At 36.6% G+C, this 23095-nt stretch overlaps 1 protein-coding gene across 1 annotated transcript; it reads right to left on the bottom strand.

Moving 5' to 3' along the window:
• Positions 1 to 10335: 10335 nt before the first annotated feature.
• LOC134386427 (olfactory receptor 5H8) lies at positions 10336 to 11271 on the bottom strand. Its single transcript, XM_063108575.1, has one exon. It carries the CDS (start codon positions 11263 to 11265, stop codon positions 10336 to 10338), a length of 930 nt encoding a protein of 309 aa, XP_062964645.1. The 5' UTR covers positions 11266 to 11271.
• Positions 11272 to 23095: the final 11824 nt, after the last annotated feature.

The following is a 23095-nucleotide window of genomic DNA, read 5'->3' on the forward strand; positions in this document are numbered from 1 at the left end:
TTTCTTTCTATTGGCTAATTTTGTGAATGGATTGTTCTTGTTATCTAGTTCTTTAAGAATAGCATTAGGTTCTGTGTTAGAAATGTGTCTATTCTTTTCATGTAAATGTTTATTGCAATATAATTCCCTCTTAGTACTGCTTTTTCAGTATCTCACAGGTTCTGGTATGATGTGTCTTTATTTTATTTTATTTATTTTTTAAATTTTTATTATTAGTATGTACATTGCTACAAACCGTAATGTTTCTTTATGCCTCCCACCTGTCCTATCACTCCCCAAATCCCCTTCCTCCTCCACACCCCCATCACTGGCTTGTTCTCTCCTTCTGAAAGTTTAATGTATTTTTGTGGTTTCTTTCTTTCTTTCTTTCTCTCTCTCTTTCCTTTCTTTCTCTCTCTCTCCTTCCTTCCTTCCTTCCTTCCGTCCTTCCTAGCACCCAGTTATGAGTGAGAACATGCAGTATTTCTCTTTCCTTGTCTTGCTTATTTCATTTAATGTAATTTTCTCCAGATTCATCTATGTGCTTCAAATGGCAGAGTTTCATTCTTTTTTATGGCTGAGTAGTATTCCACAGTATATATATGTATGGCACATTTTCCTTATCCAGTTGTCTGTCAATGGACATTTAGGTTGGTTCCATATTTTGGCTATTGTAAATTGAGCTGTGATGAACATGGGATTATAGGTATTCCTTCAACATGATGATTTCCATTCCTTTGGTTATATACCCAATAGTGGTATTGCTGGATCATATGGTAGTTCTATCTGTAGTTGTTTGAGGAACCTCCATACTGTTCTCCATAATGGTTGTGCAAATAGACAGTCCCACCAACAGTGTACAAGAGTTCCCCTTTCCCCGCATCCTCACCAGAATTTGCTATTCTTTGTCTTTTTAATAGTAGCCAGTCTAACTGGGGTGAGATGATATCTCAATGTGGTTTTTATTTGCATTTCTCTGATGATTAGTGATGCTGAGTATTTTTTCATACATGTTGGCGATTTCTACATCTTCCTTTGAAATATGTCTATTCATCTCCTTTGCCTTTTTCAAAAATTGGATTATTTGGGGGGGTTGTTTTGTTTTGTTTTGTTTTTACTGTCTATTTGGTTGAGTTCTTTATATATTCTTGATATTGATCCCTTTTTGGATGTACAGTTTGCAAACATTTTCTCCCATTCCATAGGTTGCCTCTCTGCTCTGTTGATTGTTTCCTTTTTCATGCAGAAGCTTTTTCATTTGATATAACCCCATTTGTTTATTTTCTTGTTGTTGTTTCCTGTGCTTTGGGGGTCTTATTCATAAAATCTTTGCCTAGTTCTACTTCCTGAAGTGTCTTCCCTGAAGTGTTTCTCCTGTTTTTTATTAATAGTTTTAATGGTTATGTTCATATATTTAAGAATTTAATCTATTTTGGGTTGATTTTGATATATGGTGAGAGGTTTATTGAAGAGACAGTCTTTTGGCTGATGTATGTTCTTGTTATCTTTCTCAAATATAAGTTGGCTGTAAGCATATGAGTTAATTACTAGGTTTTCTATTCTATTCCATTGGTCCAATTGTCTGTTTTTGTGCCAGTACCATGCTGTTTTGCTTAAAATAGTTTTGTAATATAATTTGAAGTTGAGTAGTGTTATGCCTCTGGTTTTATTTTATTTCATTTTATTTTTGCTCAGGATTGCTTTAGCTATTCAGAGTCTATTATTGCTCCAAATGAATGTTAGGATTTTTTTTTCTATTTCTGTGAAAACTATCATTGGTATTTTGATGAGGATTGCATTGAATCTGTAGATTTCTTTGGGTACTATGGACATTTTCACAATGTTAATTCTTCCAATCCAAGAGCATATTATGTCTTTCCATCTTTTTGTGTCCTCTTTAATTTATTTCTGCAATGTTTTGTGGTTCTCATTGTAGAAATCTTTTACCTCCTTGATTAAGTTGATTCCTAAGTATTTTATTTTTTTGGTGACTATTGTAAATTGGCTTGCTTTCTTGATTTCTTTTTCTGCTAGTTCATTATTAGAGTATAAAAATTTTGCTGATTTGGGGGTGTTGATTTTGTATTCTACAGCATTACTGAAATTGTTAATTAGCTCTAAGATTTTTTTAATAGTGTCTCTAGGAGTTTTTATGTATAAGATCATGTACTCTACAAACAGCGACAGTTTGACTTCATCCTTCCCAATCTGGATGCCCTTTATTTTTTTTCTCTTGTCTGATTACTCTGTCTAGTACTTCCAATACTATGTTAAATAGGAATAGTGAAAGTGAGCATCCTTGTCTTGTTCCTGTTCTTAAGTGAAAAGCATTGAGCTTTTCCCAATTTAGGGTGATATTGGTGGTAGGTTTGTCTATATATGGCTTTTAATGCATTGAAATAATTTCTTTCTATACCTAATTTGCTGAGCACTTTATTATGAAGGGACATTGAATTTTGTTGAATGTTTTTCTGTATATTTTGAGGTAGTCATATGGTTTTGATCCTTGGTTTTGTTGTTGTGGTGTATCACATTTATAACTTGTGTATGTTGAACCATCCTTGCATCCCTGGGATGAATCCCACTTGATCATAAGAAAAGTATAATTTTCTTAGTGTGTTGCTGCATTCTGATTGGTGATATTTTGTTGAGGATTTTTGCATCTGGGTTCACGAAGAATATTGGTTCGCAGTTTTCTTTTTTTGTTGTATCATTGTCTGATTTTGGTATCAGGGTGATGCTGCCTCATAGAATGAGTTTGGGAGAATGGTTTCTGTTACAATTTTTTGGAACAGTTTGGTGAGAATTGGTTTTAACACCTCTTTAAATGTTTGACAGAATTCAGTGTGAAGCCATGTGGCACTGAGCATTTCATTGTTGGAAGATTGTGGATTACTGTAAATCTCATTAGTTGTTATTGGTCTGTTCAGTTTTTCTATTTATTCTTGGCTCAGTCTTTGTTGTTTGTATGTGTCCAGAAATTTTTCTGTTTCCTCCAGGTTTTCATATTTGTTGGTGTGTAGGTGTTGATGGTAGTTTCTAATGATTTTTTGTTTTTCTAAGGTATTGGTTATAATGTCTTCCTTTTCATTTCTGGCTTTTGTTATTTGGATATTCTCTCTTTTCTTTTCTTTGTTTCTATTCTCTCATTTTTCTTTCTTTCTTTCTTTCTTTTTTTTTTTTTGTATCATTTTCTGGGTCTCTATTTCATTTAGTTCTGCTCTGACCTTTCTGTCAACTACACTTAGGATTGGATTGTTGTTGTGTTTTTTAGTTCTTTGAGGTGTATTGTTAGGTCATTTACTTGAAGCTTTTCTACTCTTTCGTTGTAAGTATTTATTGTAATATACTTCCCTCTTAGTACTACTTTGTCAGTATCCCACAGGTTTTATTATGATGTGTCTTTACTTTTGTTAGTTTCAAGAAACTTTTTGATTTCCAGTTTAATTTCTTCTTGGACCTATAGGTCATTCAGGAGCCTGTTGTTTAGTTTCCATGTGTTTGTATAGTTTCCAGAGCTTTGCTTGTTATTGATTTCCAGTTTTAATCCATTGTGGTCTGAAAAGATACCTGAAATGACATAAATTTTTTTAAATGTGCCAAGAGTCGATTTGTGTCCTAACATGTGGTCTATCCTGGCGAATGTTCCATGTGCTGCTGAGAAGAATGTGGATTCTGTAGCTGTTGTATGAAATGTTCTGTAGATATCTGCCAAGTCCAATTGGTCTGAGGTGTAGTTTAAATTCTGTGTTTCTTTGCTGATTTGTTGCCTGGAAGATCTGTCAAATGTTGAGAGAGGGGTGTTCATGTCACCCACTATTATTTTATTAGCATCTCTCTCTTCCTTTAGACCTAATAGTGTTTGCTTTACATATCTAGGTGCTCCAGTGTTGGGTGCATATGTATTTATGATTGTTATGTCTTGTTGCTGGATACATCCCTTAATCATTATATAGTGCTCCTCTTTGTCTTTTTTTATGGTTTTTGGTTTGAAGTCTATTTTATCTAATATCAGAATAGCTAATCCTGCTCATTTTTGGCTTCCATTGCATGGCATATCTTTTTCCATACCTTCACTTTTAGTCTGTGTGTGTCTTTACAGGTGAGGTGTGTCTCTTGAAGACATCATATAGTTAGGTCTAGCTTTTTAATCCAATCAGTCTGTCCATGTATGTTGAGTGGGACATTTAATCCATTTACATTTAGGATTGTTATTGATAGGTATTGTTTTACTCACAGCATTTTATCGCTTCTTGTTTAGATGTTTTGAATATCTTTTGTTTCTTTCTTCTAGTTTTATTATTCATCTTCAATGTTTGCTGGATTTTTGAGGTGACATGATTTAGCTTCTTTTTCTCATTTGAATTTTTCTTTTAACAGTGGGTTTTCTCTTTCTTGTGTATTTGTGATAGTAATTATCATTTTTTGGATTCCATGGGCAGGACTTCCTTAAGAATTTCTTGCGGGGCTGATTTTGCAGTGGTGATCTCCCACAATTTTTGTTTGTCTGGGAAATACACTATTTCTCCCTACTTTCCGAAGGATAGTCTTGCTGTGTATAAAGTTCTTGACTCACAATTTTTTCCATTTAGTATTTTGAATATATCATTCTATTTTCTTCTGGCCTTTAGAGTTTCCTTTGAGAAGCCTGCTATTAGTCTGATGGGGTCTCCCTTATAGGTGACTTGATGCCTTTCTCTTGCTGCTTTTAGGATTCTCTCTTTGTCCTCGAGCTTTGCCAGTTTGACTATAACGTATGTTGGAGAGAATCTTTTTGCATTGAATCTGTTTGGATATCTTTGGGCTTCCTGGATCTGAAAGTGTGTGTTTCCCCTATACATGGGAAATTTTCTTTTATTATTTTCTTGAATAAGATTTCAATGTCTTTTCCTTTCTCCTCCCTTTCTGGAATACATATCATTCAGATGTTTGAGTGCTTAAGGTTGTCAGCTAGATCTCTTAGGTTTTTTCATTTTTTAAAAGTTTCCTTTTTTTTTTGTCCCCCTGGGTTATTTCAAACAGACCATCTTTGAGATCTGAAAATCTTTCTTCTGCTTGCTGTAACCTGCTGCTCAAGCTCTATGTGATGGTTTTTATTTCACTGAGTGAATCTTTCAGTTCCAGAAGCTCTGCTATAATCTTTTTTAAGGTATTAATCCCTTTATAAATATCCTCCTTCAAATCCTGCATATTTTTTTCTCATTTCATTGTGTTTTCTACTTGAATCTTCTCTTATCTCTTTTAGCTTTCTTAAGAACATTGTTTGCAATTCCTTTTCAGACATTTCAAGGATTTCTTGCTCTATGGTATCTGATACTTGACAATTAATGTACTCCTTTGGTGATGTCATATCTTCTTCTTTATTTGTAATTGTAGTATCTTTTCGTTGATGTCTGGTCTTCAGGCAGAGAACTTGTTTCTTCTGTTACTCTGGCAGGGTCAATGAGGAGAAAAACTGCCCCCTCTGTTTGCAGGGTCCCTTGGTGACTCTTCTTGTATCAACACAGTTGACTATGAAGCAGACTGCCTATATGGTGGCCCTGGTTGCTGCTGTGGTGGGGAGCCATCCTTGGGTTGCAGTAGGTGTGGTGGTGGATGTTGAGGACCACCTGAACAGAAGCATTGTTTATGGCATTCTCATGGGATGCTCACTTTGGCTCCTGCTCGGGTAGTGGGAGGGGCTGTCTGGGACTTTAGGGTGGGCCTTAGTGGCATGTTGTGGAATGCTCACTTTCAGAAGTTTGAGTTTCTAAGGACCCGAATGTCCATTCCATAATCACCCAACCTAATGTAGGACTTAACAGGTTACACACCCTGTCCACATATTCACAGCTTAATGTCTACCTTCTCCTTAAAAAGAAAAGTTAATTAGGGAAATAGCCATTTAATATGGCAGAAGAAACAGACTCCAGATGCTTATATTATCAATCTATTCTTTGGGTCATAAAAATGAACAAACCAGTAAAAATTTAGACAATCAAGAGGAAACCATCAGTACGATGGAAATACTATACAGCAATAAATATCAACTAACTATGTACATATGCAATAACATGGATTCTCTAAGGAGAAGGAGTAACAGCAGCCAAACTGTGATCCATTCACTACATTTCCTAGGGTTTAAGGCATATTCCTCTGGGGAAAAAAAGAAGGCAAATGACCTGGTCTAATCTTGTGAACTAGACCTCCACAAATATATAATAATAATATTTGCTTTAAATATGTATACATTTTGTATCCTTTATACCAAACATCCAACTAAATAGCTTCTCCCTAATACTTTCTCTTACTCTATTCCAGGAGCCAATCCTAGTAATAATAAGAAGAATTCATTTATGTGTGTAATATTTTTGATTGTCAGGAAAGAAGCATTACATGCAGTATGTTTGACATGCAGCATGAATTGACATGCAACAGCCATCCCAGGCCCAGTAATCTCTTTGGGCTCACATCATGAAGATTAACAAAGAGTAATGTGTTCTTACTGCATTCTATGCATTTTTTGCTGTCAGATTCATTTCATTTTTACAAATATTTCACAAATACTTATTTAAGGCCTCATGTGTGTAAGCTACTGTCTAAAACACAGCAAATGACAGAAAGATCAATAGGACCTTCAATTGTAATCTAGAAGGTCTTATTGGCCAAAAATAAGTATTAATACAAGGAAAATTTGGCCTCATAAAAATGAAGAAACTTCATTATTTCAAATAAGTTACTGTTTCTATTCTCTGAGATAATCAGGAAATTCATCATGGAAACAGGAACATTTGAGATATATCTTGAAGAAAGAATGCCATCTGAGTTGTAAATGAGGAATGGGATTCTCTGTGGAGAGACCTGGATGGAGAAAAGCATGTACCTGAGAGACTAAGGTATATCCAGAAGTCACTCAGTGACTCATTTTGACTACAACACAGGTTTCATTAGGACAAATCCACAATAAGAGACTCCAGAGTTAAACTAAGATTTTAATGAAAAAGAACTCAAATAATGCCAGGGTGAGTAAATGCAGGGTGACAAAGATATGTGTTTGTACTTAGTTATTTATATTTATTTTTATATTAATATATATGTCTATCTATATGTCATAAATCTGTACATAGACACGAACAAATAAACATATACTTAAGTATATATTCAGATATAGATATATATATATACTTTATTTGCATATAACATTTGCAATAACAATCCATTGAAAGTAATGAAGATAAATATGATTTAATCAGAGTTCTATGTATGAGGAATCATCTGGCAGCAGTTTTTTTTTTTTTTTTTTTTTTTATTTATTTTTTTTTTAAATTTTATTTTGTTGATATACATTGTAGCTGATTAATGCTCCCCATCACCAAAACCTCCCTCCCTTCTCCCTCCCCCCCCTCCCCCCCAACAATGTCCTTTCTGTTTGTTTGTTGTATCAACTTCAAATAATTGTGGTTGTTATATCTTCTTCCTCCCCGCCCCCCGGTTTGTGTGTGTATGTGTGTATGTGTGTGTGTGAATTTATATATTAATTTTTAGCTCCCTCCAATAAGTGAGAACATGTGGTATTTCTCTTTCTGTGCCTGACTTGTTTCACTTAATATAATTCTCTCAAGGTCCATCCATGTTGTTGCAAATGGCAGTATTTCATTCGTTTTTATAGCTGAGTAGTATTCCATTGTGTAGATGTACCACATTTTCCGTATCCACTCATCTGATGATGGGCATTTGGGCTGGTTCCAACTCTTGGCTATTGTAAAGAGTGCTGCGATGAACATTGGGGAACAGGTATACCTTCGACTTGATGATTTCCATTCCTCTGGGTATATTCCCAACAGTGGGATGGCTGGGTCGTATGGTAGATCTATTTGCAATTGTTTAAGGAACCTCCATACCATTTTCCATAGAGGCTGCACCATTTTGCAGTCCCACCAACAATGTATGAGAGTTCCTTTTTCTCCGCAGCCTCGCCAGCATTTATCGTTCATAGTCTTTTGGATTTTAGCCATCCTAACTGGGGTTAGATGGTATCTCAATGTGGTTTTGATTTGCATTTCCCGGATGCTGAGTGATGTTGAGCATTTTTTCATATGTCTGTTGGCCATTTGTATATCTTCCTTAGAGAAATGCCTACTTAGCTCTTTTGCCCATTTTTTAATTGGGTTGCTTGTTTTCTTCTTGTAAAGTTGTTTGAGTTCCTTATATATTCTGGATATTAATCCTTTGTCAGATGTATATTTTGCAAATATTTTCTCCCACTCTGTTGGTTGTCTTTTAACTCTTTTAATTGTTTCTTTTGCTGTGCAGAAGCTTTTTAGTTTGATATAATCCCATTTGTTTATTTTTCCTTTGGTTGCTCGTGCTTTTGGGGTCGTATTCATGAAGTCTGTGCCCAGTCCTATTTCCTGAAGTGTTTCCCCTATGTTTTCTTTAAGAAGTTTTATTGTCTCAGGGTGTATATTTAAATCCTTAATCCATTTTGAGTTGATTTTAGTATACGGTGAGAGGTATGGATCTAGTTTCATTCTCCTGCATATCGATATCCAGTTATCCCAGCACCACTTGCTGAAGAGGCAGTCCCTTCCCCAGTGAATAGGTTTGGTGCCTTTGTCAAAGATCAGATGGCAGTAAGTGTGTGGGTTGATTTCTGGATTCTCTATTCTATTCCATTGGTCAGTGTGTCTGTTTTTATGCCAGTACCATACTGTTTTGGTTATTATAGCTTTGTAGTATAGCTTAAAGTCAGGTAGTGTTATGCCTCCAGCTTTATTTTTTTTGCTGAGCATTGCTTTGGCTATTCGTGGTCTTTTATTGTTCCATATAAATGTCTGAATAGTTTTTTCCATTTCTGAGAAAAATGTCTTTGGAATTTTGATGGGGATTGCATTGAATTTGTATATCACTTTGGGTAGTAAGGACATTTTCACTATGTTGATTCTTCCAATCCAAGAGCATGGAATATCTTTCCATCTTCTTGTATCCTCTCTAATTTCTCTCAGCAGTGGTTTGTAGTTCTCATTATAGAGATTTTTCACCTCCTTGGTTAACTCAATTCCTAAGTATTTTATTTTTTTGGTGGCTATTGTAAATGGGCAGGCTTTCTTGATTTCTCCTTCTGCATGTTCACTATTGGAGAAAAGAAATGCTACTGATTTTTGTGTGTTGATTTTGTATCCTGGCAGCAGTTTTGAAAGGTAAGAGAGTGACAGCTAGATGGAGATCAGTAACTTTAGTTTTGTAAAACACACAGATGAGTAGGTATTAGGGTGAGGACCTGAGTAGTATCAGTAGAAATTTATGGAATTTCAAGTATTGAGAGAGGAAGGGCAGGAGTAACCTGAAAATGAATCACTCATTATACTTAAAGAGTATGAAGTTTGAAGAAAGCTAAGAATCAGGACCTTTCAGTCACAAAACATCCAAACTCTTGGCCATTTACATGTCTTTTTCACCAAGCAGTATATCATCATAATATTATTTTAACTTTCATAATATGAATTTAAATTCCCTCATTTTCAAGCACATTCCAATAACCTTTAAATATTACTGATTTCTTTGTCTTAGAAGCTCTTTTTTTTCTTTTAATGCTGGGAAGGTTGAGACAATTTCCTTCCTTTTCTGCAACTTTTCTTTAATCTAATCTATTATCTTTCTGAATAAGTGAAGCTTTTTGGATTGCTGAGAAAAGATCCATAGAAGGCATCACAGACAGTGAGAGGCAACTGGACTCTCTTACTCATAGAAGCACCCAGAACTAAGAAAATCCTCTCATAGTTTGTTCCTGCCTTCACTATCTTAATTCTTGTCTTATTCATTCTTCATTTCCATTTTTATTGATTTCTCTATGTGATATGTGAATTGAATTTTGACAGGAAGAGAAATTCACCATTTCCTAGTAAAATGGAATAAAAGACTTTTTGATGACTAGCCAAATTTGTGAGATTTGCCTGTGTTCAACCAAACAAAAGCCTGCCATCAGGATGGAGTAAATGTATTATAAATCTCCAGTCTGTACATCTGTATTAATATCAAAGACATCATACTCAAGTCCTTATGAGAGGCTCCACACTATTTTAGAATTTATTCAGTTTATAAATTCCATATTGGAAAACATCCAAGAATGTAAAATGTTATTTGTTTTCTGCATTAATTTTTTTAGTATGCCAAGAACACTTGACTAAATTTCCTTAAATGTGTTTAAAACTGTATGCAGATATTTTAAGAAGAATTTAAGGTATTAACACCTTAAGTCACTGAAAAGTGTGGACAATTGTAACCACAGAAAACATTCAACATATATCAAAATATACATCTAATTCGCACAATTTTGTAACTGTTTTAATAAAAGGAAAACACATTTGAGTATAAGATCTAAATATTTCCCTTTAATGTCTTTGTCAGTGAATCTATGACTTTATTATTCCTCAGGCTATAGATAATTGGATTTAAAAAAGGAATTATGACAGTGTAAAATAGAGACTCCATCATATCTTGATCATCTCCTTGAGGCGATCGAGGGCGCACATACATGAAGAGGAGAGGGCCGTAGTACAAAGACACAGACAAGAGATGGGTGCCACAGGTGGAGAAGGCTTTCCTTATGCCTTTGATGGACTTCCTTTTTAAGATTGTAAAGAGAACTAATGTGTAAGAGACAAGAACAGTCACAATGGTGAATATCTGTATTGAGCCTGACAAAATAAAAAGCATTAGAAAATTAAGAGAAGGATCAGTACAGGACATCTTTAACAATGGTATAATGTCACAGTAAAAGTGGTGTATTATATTGGAATTACAGAAGGTTAACCTGAATAAAAATCCTTCATGAATTAAGGTATGAAGAAAGCCACCTACAAATGACAAGACTAATAGCCGAATGCATAGTCCATTGGTCATAATCACTGGATAAAGTAAAGGTTTGCATATGGCTACATAGCGATCATATGCCATTGCTGCCAAGAGAAAACATTCTGTGGTTGCACTGATACCAAAGAAAAAAAATTGTACCATGCATTCAGGGAGAGATATCGTTTTACTCATGGCCAACAAGTTTACCAGCATCTTTGGTGTCACTGTAGATGACAGCCAAGAATCCACAAAGGCTAAACTTCCAAGGAATAAGTACATGGGGATGTGAAGGTGAGTGTCATTCCAGATAAGAGCAATCAGACCAAGGTTCCCCACAATAGTGATGAGATACAATACCAAGAACACCAAGAACAGGGGGATTTTCCATTCTGGTAGATATGTAAGTCCAGTGAAAACAAACTCTGTCAGCAGTGTTGCATTTTCCTTCTCCATGTCCTCACTGGATGTCCCTGAAATGCAATGCAGTAAATTTAAAAAGAAGGATTTATTCACTAAGGATTTATAAAGTGAATACTAGAGGAGGGAAGTTGAAATTTATCACACGATGATAGATAAAAATTATTTGGGGAAATTGAAGAAATGGAAAAAATGTAACTATTTCAGTTCATAAGATGTGCAAGAAGAAATTTAGAGAAAATTAAAAGCATTCTAAGCAGGCACTAAATTTATGTACATTCATGAGTGTGGTAGAAAAATTATGTTTCTGAGACATAGATATAATGTCAGGAGAAAAAATCTTTGTAAGGCCAGAAATATAAAATGAGCAAAAAACCATGTAAAGGGCCTTGAATTTAATTCCCCAGTCAGTGGCCATTAACTGAAAACTTTTAAGACAAAGGATGGCAGGTAAGATATCTTTTAAATGAAATAACTGGCCTTGTAGAAAATAGGCTGCAAAGAGGGGAAACTGGAGTCAGAGATAGTAATCAAGAAGATATTTCTATTGTCCAGGATCCCAACCAGATTGAATATCAGAATTTTCTGAGGATCTTTCTAGTCAAAAGATAGTGAGAGGGATTACTGTGGAAAATAGATTCAATAGTTCAAGAATGAGGTTGAGGAATATGAATTTTTAAAATGCTGTCCAAATTATTCAAATGTTATGTGGCATGCCTAACCCATATGTGATAAGACATTGGAAGTGAAAAGGAAGGCAAAGAAATAGATTCAAATGAATTAGGAATGTAGAGTCAGTAGGACTCCATGATGTATTAGATGTGAAGATGGTAGTCAGTGAAAGAAAGAGGAGTCACGTGGTGATTCAAAATAAAATTGAGAACTCAGATTCATTGGCAGATACGTGGAAGAAAAATCTGTTGAACATCCAGGTGACATGTACTTAGTAGTATTACTCTACTAGTGGTTAACAAAAATAGTGATATAGGAGTCACTGGGGTAGTTGAAGGCACAGTTACAGATGTCCTAAGCATTAAAGAGTGTGCCAAAAGTGAAAGAGGAAAGAGGAAAGAAACTTGAGAAAGTTATATTAAACAGGTTATAAAGTGGGTACATGTCATTTATCAGATGGCAAACTCCTGCTCCCTGTTTCTATCTTATGAATCTTGGTGGCCAAGGGAGATTATTACCCACTCTAGAGCTAGAAACTCACTTTCCAATCCCTCTTGTACCTACAGGGAAGAGACTTGATCTGGGTTTGGCTATTAAACCCACCTACCGCAGATTTGAAATTTGGAAAATGGAAAACAAACGAACAGGGACCAAAGAGAATTTGGAATGCAAAGGCAGACTAGGCAGCGAAAGCAAGACTCCGGAAAATGTGCTCAGCACACAGCAATGGAATTCACAGTGTGAGTTGTGGTATACAAAAGTTCAAGAGCAGTAAGAGCAGCCTTCATTGAGCCAGTGTTGGGACATAACTTTGTTGATTGGCTGCCTTACTTTATTCTGATTATGCCCATTTTTACAGCTAATTTCTCCAATTTACTTAGCATTTCTATGTTGAGCCAGTATCCATTTAATAAACTCATTTCCTGTTACAACCAGGAGTCCTAGTTCAAACAAACAAAAAAAAGACAAGGAGTAGACCAGAAGAGGATACTGAGCAGAGTGGTCAGAGAAGCAGGAGGGAACATGGAAAGCTGAGTGCTGTGGACATGAAGAGAGGAAAGATATGCAAGAAAGACAAAATGAAGTACTGTACTGACTGCCAAAATAAATGTTCTAGTGGGAGAAGGAGTGAAGAGATAGCAGATTGGGGAAATGAGAGATTTTTAATGGCTTCGGTGAGAAAACTTTTTGTTTTATGATAGAATTAAAGTCAGCATATAATAAGAAGGAAATGGGAAAAAGTGGACTGCAGTGAGGGCAATGAAATAGAGTTCTCCAAGTAATGTGGGGAGAGATCGGCATTTGCCTACTGCCTGTAGACGAATGTAAAATATATTTTCTGTAAGACTTTTTAATAAAAGTTTTCAAGAGTAGGGAGAAGAGAGGAAGGGCAGGGAGAGGAGAAAGGGGACAGGAGAAGTGGAAAGAAAAATTTGGGTGCTGAAAGAAAACAAAAGGAAGAGAAATAGGCAGAGAATTAAAAAGACATATATGAATAAGTGTAGAAAAGACAAGCCAAAAAAGAGGAAGAGAGGAAGTATCAGAAAAAGGCTGAAAAACAATTGAAAGGCTCAGAGGCTTGGGGGTAAATATGTATCTTAACCTTGGAGTTCATCAAAAAGCGGATTCTGGGAATCTTTACTATAACTCAAAATTCAAAGTTTAGTTTCCAATAGAATTTGCAGATGAAAAATGGGTCTGATTTTAAATTTTAGTTAAAAAATTTGTGTAGATCCTAAATATTCTAACAATGTCCAAAAGTTCTTTCCATTTAAAAATTGCTTTCTTTCTTGTTAGAGTGATTCAAATTGACTTACTCTAAGAATTCTTCAGGCTTTACTTTCCTCTCCAACAATTTTTTAGCAGAATAGTATCAAGCCAAGACCGCAACCTGAGACAGGATATATAAGTAGCTAATACCAAGAATTCCATTTATTTTAATTTGGAATGGTCTTCCCTCTGTGTAATCTCAAATCATAAAATAATTGGAAAATATCAAATTCCACTTTTGTGTGGATATATTTTAAGTCGTAAATGCTGGAAAGAGCAGTGGAGGAACATTTTTTGCATATTTATTTGGAAATATCAATGTGAGGACATTTTCTTGTATATATGAGGGTACTTCAAAAAGTTCATGGAAAAATGAAGTTGAAAGATAATACAAGTCTTTTCATAAACTTTTTTTTTTTTTTTTTTTTTTTTTTTTTTTTTTTTTGCAGTCTGACCAGTATGGGGATCTGCTCACTGGCCAGCCCCTTTTAACAAATGTTTTGAAGACTACTCATATATGAAAATGCAATGAAATTATTTTCAGAAGTGCATGAAATGATAGAGGACTTAATATTTAAGTGACACCTTAAAAGTTTCAATCAGAATATGCATTTAATTAAATAGAATGGGTCCTTTTTGCAGAATCAACAGAAAGATATCTTAAATAACAATCATTATAATTAAATGTTTAAACCCAGTTTTAAATGAAATGAACAATTTGGTTCACCAAAACTTTTAAAGTCACTATACTTAGGTTAACAAAATAATAAAACATTGTTAAAAGGAACAAATCAGTCTTACAGCTATTTTGCTTGTCCAGACTTTAGTTGTGAAAATAAAGTATACAGATAATTCACTAATAGTTTTCCTTTTACACCTGTCTATTTTGACATCTTGGAAACATGACCTAAAATTCCTATAAATTAAACAAAACTTTTAACTTCCTATATAAAGACTAATGAATATTATAGAAATAATTTCTCTTACCCGTATCTTGAAAGAAATTGTGGCGATCCTTTAAAAATGTTAGACTTTCTAAAGTAGAAAAACTGTAATTATACCAAGGAATCACAAAAACATATGTAGCTATTCTTGGCACAATGATTAATTCTGAGGGCTTTATTTCCCAGGCTGAGGCAATGTGTAGATAAATTTGCCTTGAACATGAGAGTAAACTAATTTTTCAGCTGTGTGCTTTTGCCAAAAGAGGAAGGAATAGGAAATTGAAATTCCCTCAAGAGAACCTGAGGATTCCCTTTAGGACGAAGTTAAGCAGTTCTACTGGGCATTGTAGATATGGATGTGTATGAGAAGTTCAAATTTTTCCACAGGGTATTATAGACTTTGGAATTATAAACTTCAAGTCATGGTAGACAGTTCTAGTTTTAAGAATTGTAATTACACTTCATGCCACTATTTTCTACCACAGATACTTCTGACATGTTTATGCAAACTTCAGTTTATGTGTAAAAATCTGTTGCTCTGAGTGCTTTGATTAGTATTGTTTTGTTTGAGGTAATGCAAACACGATTTTTACAAAGGATAAAGGTCTAGATTCCCTTCAGAAGCCAACTCCAAGTAAAGTTGTCCTCCTCATGAAAATTGCAGCTCAAATTTCAGATATTTGCTTAGCTCTCCATCTTTAAGCTCAAATCTGATGAGAAATCTTATGAGGCAAAGGTCAGTAGGAAGTAAAAAAAAAAAAAAAAAGACCACTTGGGAGATAGCTAGATCAGTGCTTCCCAAACTCCAATGCCTGTGAATTTCTTGGAAATCTTGTCAAAATGCAGATCTGTCTCAGTAGTTCTGGGGCAGGGCTCTAAGAAGTCTTAATTTCTACCAAGATGATGCCTGTAGACACTTGGCATCCACAGGGCCTTCATCATTGGAGATCCTAGATGATCAAAGAGCCTAGATGACTGGAGGACCAAAAATTGGTAAGTGTGGCTGGCATGCAAAGAGACAAGCAGGGTAAAAGCAAATGCGGCCAGGGAAGCAGATGGGTGGGATCACATGGGACATTGGAGGGTAGGTCAGGGACTTTGCTCTGCACTCCAACTTATAGGAAAACTATTGAGGGATAGTGAAAATGGTAGTAACATGTTCAGATTTTCCCTTTGAGAATTAACAGAGGAACTTGCCAATATGCACTCATTCGGAAAAATAAAACCTAATTTACTTATTTGTGGCATTTAGGTTTGATATATGAATCGTAGTATGTAACTACCTACACAGAAAAAGTTTTTCTTGTATGTGTATGTGTGTGTGTTTAACTTTAACCTCCACTGGCAAGGTAGGGGGGAAGTAAAGGGAATATTTTTTTGGTAAAATTATTAATCAATTACCTGGATTCCTTACAATTTGGTAGCAAAAAGGAAATATGTGGAAAAAAAGTAGCATTATAAATGCAAAGTCACTGTGAATATGTCACAAAAATGCGGAATAAACAATATGATGTGCCAAAATAGCTACTAACCTAACCAGAATCTGACTTAAATTGACTTCCCCACCTGATCCATTGACCAAGCAGGTGGCCGGGTGAGTGCCAGTTCTGTGCACTGAACATGATCCAGCTGCAAACCCACACCTGAGCCATGGAGGGACCCATCCACTGACCAAACAGGAGCTGAGGCAGCCAACCACACACTCAAATGCATTGATACAAGAAGAGTCACCACAAGATTTCCCACTCTCACCACTCCTATTTCACATAGTATTGGAAGTACTAGCCAGAACAATGAGGCAAGAGAAAGAAATAAATGGAATCCAGATTGGAAAGGATGAAGTCAAACTGTCCCTGTTTGCAGATGACATGATCTTACATGTAGAAAAACCTATAGACTACCAAAAAACTCATACAGCTGTTTAACAATTTCAGCAATGTTGCAGGATATGAAATAAACACCCCAAATCAGTAGTGTTTTTATACTCAAGTAAAGAATTAGCACAAAAGGATATCAAGAAATCAAGTCCATTTAAAATAATTGCAAAAATAAATAAATAAACAAATAAAACCTAGAAATCAATTTAACCAAGTAGGTGAAACATCTCTACAATGAGAACTACAAAACACTACAGAAAGAAATGAAAGAGGACACAAAAAGGTGAAAAGACATACCATGCTCTTGGATGGCAAGAATTAACATTGTGAAAATGTCCATTCTACCCAAAGCAATCTACAGATTCAATGCAATCCCCATCAAAATGCCAATGACATTCTTCACAGAAATAGAAAAAGCAACCCTAACATTCACATGGAGCAACAAAAGATCCTGAAGAGCCAAGGCAATCCTGAACAAAAAAAAAATAAAGCTGGAGGCATAACACTACCCAACTTCAAATTATATTACCAAGCTATTGTAAGCAAAACAGCATGGAACTGGCATAAAAACAGACACTCAGATCAATGGAGCAGAAGAGAAAACCTAGGAATCAACCCACATACTTATAGCCAACTGATCTTTGACAATGGCAATAAGAATATACATGGGGGAAAATACTATCTCTTCAATAAATGGTGCTAGGAAAATTGAACATCCATATGCAGAAGAATGATACTGGATGTGTACCTCTCACCATATACCAAAATCAACTCAAATGTATTAAAGACCTGAATATAAGAACCAAAACCATAAAATTACTAGAGGAAAACATAGGGGAAACAGTCCAGGAAGTAGGACTGGGCAAAGACTTTATGAATAAGACCCCAATAGCATAAGCAACAAAAGAAAAAATAAGCAAATGGGATTATGTCAAACTAAAAAGCTTCTGCACAGCAAGGAAACAATCAAAAGAGTGGAAAGACAACCTATGGAATGGAAGAAAATATTTGCAAAGTATACATCCAACAAGGGATTAATATCAAGAATATACAAAGAACTCAAATAAATATCCAGTAAAAAAATTAATAATCCAATTAAAAATGGGAAAAGGAGGGCCAGCCCCGTGGCTCACTTGAGAGAGTGTAGTGCTGATAGTGCCGAGGCTGCGGGTTCGGATCCTATATAGGGACGGCCAGTGCGCTCACTGGCTGAGTGTGGTGCGGACCACACCATGCCAAGGGTTGCAATTCCCTTACCAGTCAGAAAAAAAAAAAAAATGGGAAAAGGAGATGATACCTTGAGATATCATCTCACCCCAGTTAGTCTGCCCATTATTAAAAAGACCAAGAATAACAAATGCTTGCAAGGATGCAGGGAATGGGAAATTCTTCTATACAGTTTGTGAGACTGTCAATTAGCCCAGCCATTATGGAAAACAGTATGGAGGTTCCTCAAACAACTACAGATACAACTACCATATGATCCAGCAATCCCACTACTGGGTATATATTCGAACTATGGAAATCATTATGTTGAAGGGATACTTGCATTCCCATGTTCATCACAGCTCTATTTACAACAGCCAAAATATGGACCCAACCTAAGTGTTCATCAACAGATGACTGGATAAGGAAAATGTGGATAATGGAATACTACTCAGCCATAAAAAAGAATAAAATTCTGCCATTTGCAGCAGCATGGATGAGTCTGGAGAAAATTATGTTAAGTGAAATAAGTCAGACAAGGAAAAAGAAATACCACAATTTCTCTCTCATAACTGGGTGCAAGGAAGGAAGGAGGGAGGGAGGGAGGGAGGGAGGGAGGGAGGGAGGGAGGGAAGGAAGGAAGGAAGGAAGGAAGGAAGGAAGGAAGGAAGGAAGGAAGGAAGGAAGGAAGGGATCGCAACAATACATTGAAATTTCAGAAGGAGAGAACAAACCTAAGGATACTGGAGATGGGCAGGGAGGGAGGGAGGAGGTTTGGGGAGTAATAGGTCAGATAAAGGACCTAAAGAAAATTTTATAATAATGAATATGCTAATAATAAATAATAAAAATTTAAAAAATAAAAATATTTTGGGCTGACCCCGTGGCTTACTCGGGAGAGTGCGGCGCTGGGAGCGCAGCGGCGCTGGTGGTGCCGCGGCCGCGGGTTCGGATCCTATATAGTGATGGCCGGTGCGCTCACTGGCTGAGCGCGGTGCGGGCGACACCAAGCCAAGGGTTGCAATCCCCTTACCGTTCACAAAAATAAATAAATAAATAAATAAAAATATTTTCTTTCCCCTTAAATTTTGTGTAATTATCTCTAACTTGGTTTGTTGTTTATTTTTGACTACAAAGGGTCTGCATTGCTATTTTCAGTATGAAAAACCTTTACAATTTTTTAAATTAAATGGGTGGGTTGTAGTACCTCATTGAGGTTTTAGCTTGCATTTCCACAATGATTAATGATGTCCGGCATGTCTTTTTGTCCTTTTTCAGCATGTGTATATCATCTTTTGTGAAGTGTTTGTTCAGATCTTTTGCTCATTTTTTTAATTCGGATCATTAGATTTCTTTCCATTGATTTTGAGAACTTGTATATATCCTTGACAACTCTTTTATTAGATTTATGATTTGCAAATATCCAGGACTGCAATTGCCTTTGCATGCCAGAGGTTTGGAAATAAATTCAACAAAAATTCAAGGGCCATCTATCTCAGTGAAATGTCTAGGGGCAAGTGTTGTGAGTCATGTTGATCTATCCTTTTAAAAGCAAAAGATAAGTTGTTGCCTCTTGCCCCTCCTGCAAGGTAGAAAGATGCACAAAGCCTAGTGTTCTCTTTGGATTTTATAGACAACATATTTCTCACTAGGGTTTGTTACTCTAGCCCATCTAACAAATGGACCAAAAAGCTGCTAGTTTTGAGAGGGGCTCAGAATAGAAGAAGTCTCTACAGCAGGTTTAGGCTGCTGTGCAAACTGCCTAGAGGAATAGAGGGGCAGATCAGGATATGACTGTTAGGTATTGCCCTCGAATGAGTCTCGCTTAGAAGGTATAACCTCAGAACAGGTAAACATATTATTACAACAAGTGTACACCTTATATATAAAATTTCTTTGAGAATGATGTTTCAAAGATGTTTTGATCCAGCTTAACAATTGATTTTTTTCTAATGAACACAGGTTCCTCCCATTAATCTTACTGAAATGAGAAAAGTGATGGGCTGTCATCACAGTCAATCATGGTTCCCAAGAAAAAGTATAAAAAACACCACAATTCCTCATCCTTTGCAACAGATGCCCTATGGAATTTTGTATCTAACTGTAGAATTCAACCTAAAGTAAGACGACAGGTTACATATCCTGCACATGTACTCATAGCTTGATGTCCACCTTCCCATTCAAGGAACAGGCCAGTTAGAGAAACAGATCTTTAAGATGGCAGAAGAAAAAGACTCCAGATGCTTAATAAACAGCTAGTCTTTGAGTGATAGCAGTGAATGAATAAGTAAAAATCTAGATAATTGACAGGAAACCATCAGTACAATGGAAATATATACAGCAATAAAAATGAATAAACTATGTTCATATGCAATAACAGGGATTCTCTGGGGAGAAAGAGTAATAGCAGCTGAACTGTGATCCATTCATTCCATTTCCTGTGGCTTAGGGGTATTCTGGGGAACAAAGAGAGGGTAGATGGTCTGGTCTAATCTTGTGAATGAACTTCTGCAAGTATAGAGTAATTAATTTTGTTTTAATTATATATATGCGCTTCCAGTCAAGATGGCAGAATAGATGGTCCCCAGCGTCACTCTCTCCCAGAAATCAACCAATTTACAACTATTAAAAAGCAACAACAGCCAAGCTGGGGCCACTAGAGCTCAAGGGAAGAGAAGAGACCTACGGAGTTCATGAAGGCAGGAGAAGCCACGATGAGAGAAAGAAATGATCTCTCCCACCATTTCAAATCCCAGCCACTTCAAGGCTGGAGCTGGTGAGCCCTTGGAGCAAGAGCTGGCAAAAGCCACAGCAGTGCCCTTTAGATGAGGTTGCTTGGATGTGACAGGAGAGAAGAGGGCCTTGGTGGCCCACAGGACAGCTAGACCATTAACAGGGTTCCCATGGACCCAAATAGGAGTGAGGGGCCACAGCAACTGCAAAAAGGAACTACTCAGTGGCTGGTGAGTCATCGCAAGTGACCAGCACATAGCCCATCAATGGGAAGTGTTTGGAGTGTGGGTGGTGAGGGAGACGAGCCCACTGAAGGAACACCGGGGCACAGCATGGACAGCTGACCTGTCCCCCAATCAGCACAGGCCCACTCAGTGGAGACTGGTCAGGAATATAGAACTGCAGGGGGTGCAGTTTGCTGAAAAGACTCAGGCCCAGACCGGAGTTTCCACACAACCCAGGTGTACTGAAACTCACAGACCTGGAAGTGCATACGAGATCAACAATTAAAACCTGAGCTTCACAGAAAATCTTCCCCAGGGAATCATCAACAAAGCAGCAATTTAGCTCAACCACAGGGCTCAAGGGCTGGTCCCCACAGGAAGTCTCCCCATTTTAGAAGTAACTAAAGGACAACAGATTAGTTCCAGTGCAGACTTTAAATTGTGGGAACAGCAAATAATCCAACACAGAACTGAAAGAAAAAACTAAATACCCACAGACCAGAGACAAAGTTCTGATATTAACCAGTAAAGTTCTCACATCACCAAAGAACACCTATAAAACTTAGAAGGACCAAGAGCCCTTTGGGCTAGTAAGCCAGGGAGCAGAGAGGGCAGAGGGCCTCAGCCAAGTCCCCCAGAACCCACAACCAGCACAACAATGACCACCAAGCCACCACAGGAAGCACTCTGGGCTCCCGAGCCGGGGTGGGGAGCCTTGCCCATGCACCCCCAACACCTAAAACCAGTCCAGTGATGACCACCAAACCACCGCTGGAAGCCCCTTAGTCCCCTGATCTGGGGTGGGGGCGTACCGAGAGCTTCAGCCACACACCTCCCAACACCTGCATCCAGCCTAGCAACAACCAAGCCACTACTGGAAGCCCCCTTGTCTCCCCTGCAGGAATGAGGGGGTTGCCATGGACCTCAACCATGCCCCCCTCTTTCCTCCTTCTCCCACCCTATTTTCTTCTCCTTTCCCTTCTCCCCCATCCCCCAGCTGCTCCTCAACATCTTAGAATGTAAAATAAATAAATAAATTTTAAGATAAAGGAAAAATTATATATACATTTTGTATATTTTAATCCTTATGGTTGAACAGCTTCTTCATAATATTTTGTATATATACATATATTATAATATACATACATAATATAATATATATGTTTATCATATTATATCATACAAGTATATATGTGTATATATGTATATCATACAATCTGTACATACACTCGAACAAACAAAACATATTCATATGTGTATACTCAGATCTAGACACATATACCACATATGTATATGTAATCAGGTAGCAAAGAAAATCCATTAAAACTTACTGAACAAAGACATGATTTGATCCGAGTGCTATGTATGAAGAATCATCTGGCAACAATATTAAGGAAATAAGAGAGTATAAGCAAGATGGGGGAGATGAGTGACCAGAGTTTTGCAGAAAACATAGGTGAGTAGTTTTAGGATAAGGGCCCAAGTGGTATCCACAAGTATGTATGGAATTTCAGTGTTGAGAGAGGAAGGGCAGAGGTAGCCAGAAAATGGATCACTCATTATACTTAAAGAGAATGTACTGGGAGGAAAGTTAAAATTTAAGGATTTTTCAGTCACGAAACATCCAGACTGTTGCTCATTTTCATGTCTTTCCCAGCCACCCACTGGTCTCTATGACATGATTTCATTTAATATTGCTTGATCTTTGGTAATATATATTTAAAGCCACTTATTCTCAGTAACACTTTTCAACGACTGTTAAGATATTACTGATTTCCCTTTCTTACTATCTTCAATTTCTTTTTAATTCCAGAAAGATTGGAACTATCTACTTCCCATTCTGCCACTTTTCTTCTATACAGCCACACTAACTTGATTGATCTAACCTGTTAGCTTTCTGAATTAGTGAAGCTTTTCATGTTGCCCAGTATTATAAAAATGCAGTCCTTGAAGGTCCTTAAAGCATCATATGCAAAGAGAGGCAATTTGCCTCTTCTCATTACTCACAAAAACAGCTGAGCAAAGAGGATCTTCTTAGAGTTGGCCCTGCCTTCACAGTTTTAACTCCTTTCTGATTTTATTGCCATTGCATTCCCATGTTCTATTTATTTCTCCACATAATATGTCAGTTGAATGTCTGCAAGCATTGAAATTCACTATTTCCCAATACACTGGAATAAAGGATCATTTTAGGGTTAACACGTTTCCTGGAATTTTCGTCTGCAAAACCAAAGACAAACCTGCCACCACAATGGAGTTAAATGCGATAATGAGTCTTCAGATTGTAAAAATCTGTCACCTGTATGATGTATCCTACTCAAGTCCTTTTGAAAAGAGCTCTACTATTTTGCTCTTAATGCATTTATAAATACACATGAAGAACACTCAAACCTATAAAATGTTTTCATTTATTTTCCCCTTTAATTATTCCAATGTGAAA

This window comes from Cynocephalus volans, chromosome 1 (assembly GCF_027409185.1).
Source record: "Cynocephalus volans isolate mCynVol1 chromosome 1, mCynVol1.pri, whole genome shotgun sequence".
NCBI lineage: Eukaryota > Metazoa > Chordata > Mammalia > Dermoptera > Cynocephalidae > Cynocephalus > Cynocephalus volans.

Bases quoted from the DNA above. Each gene is read 5' to 3' on its own strand.
- LOC134386427 (XM_063108575.1), bottom strand. From the start codon at position 11,265: ATGGAGAAGGAAAATGCAACACTGCTGACAGAGTTTGTTTTCACTGGA.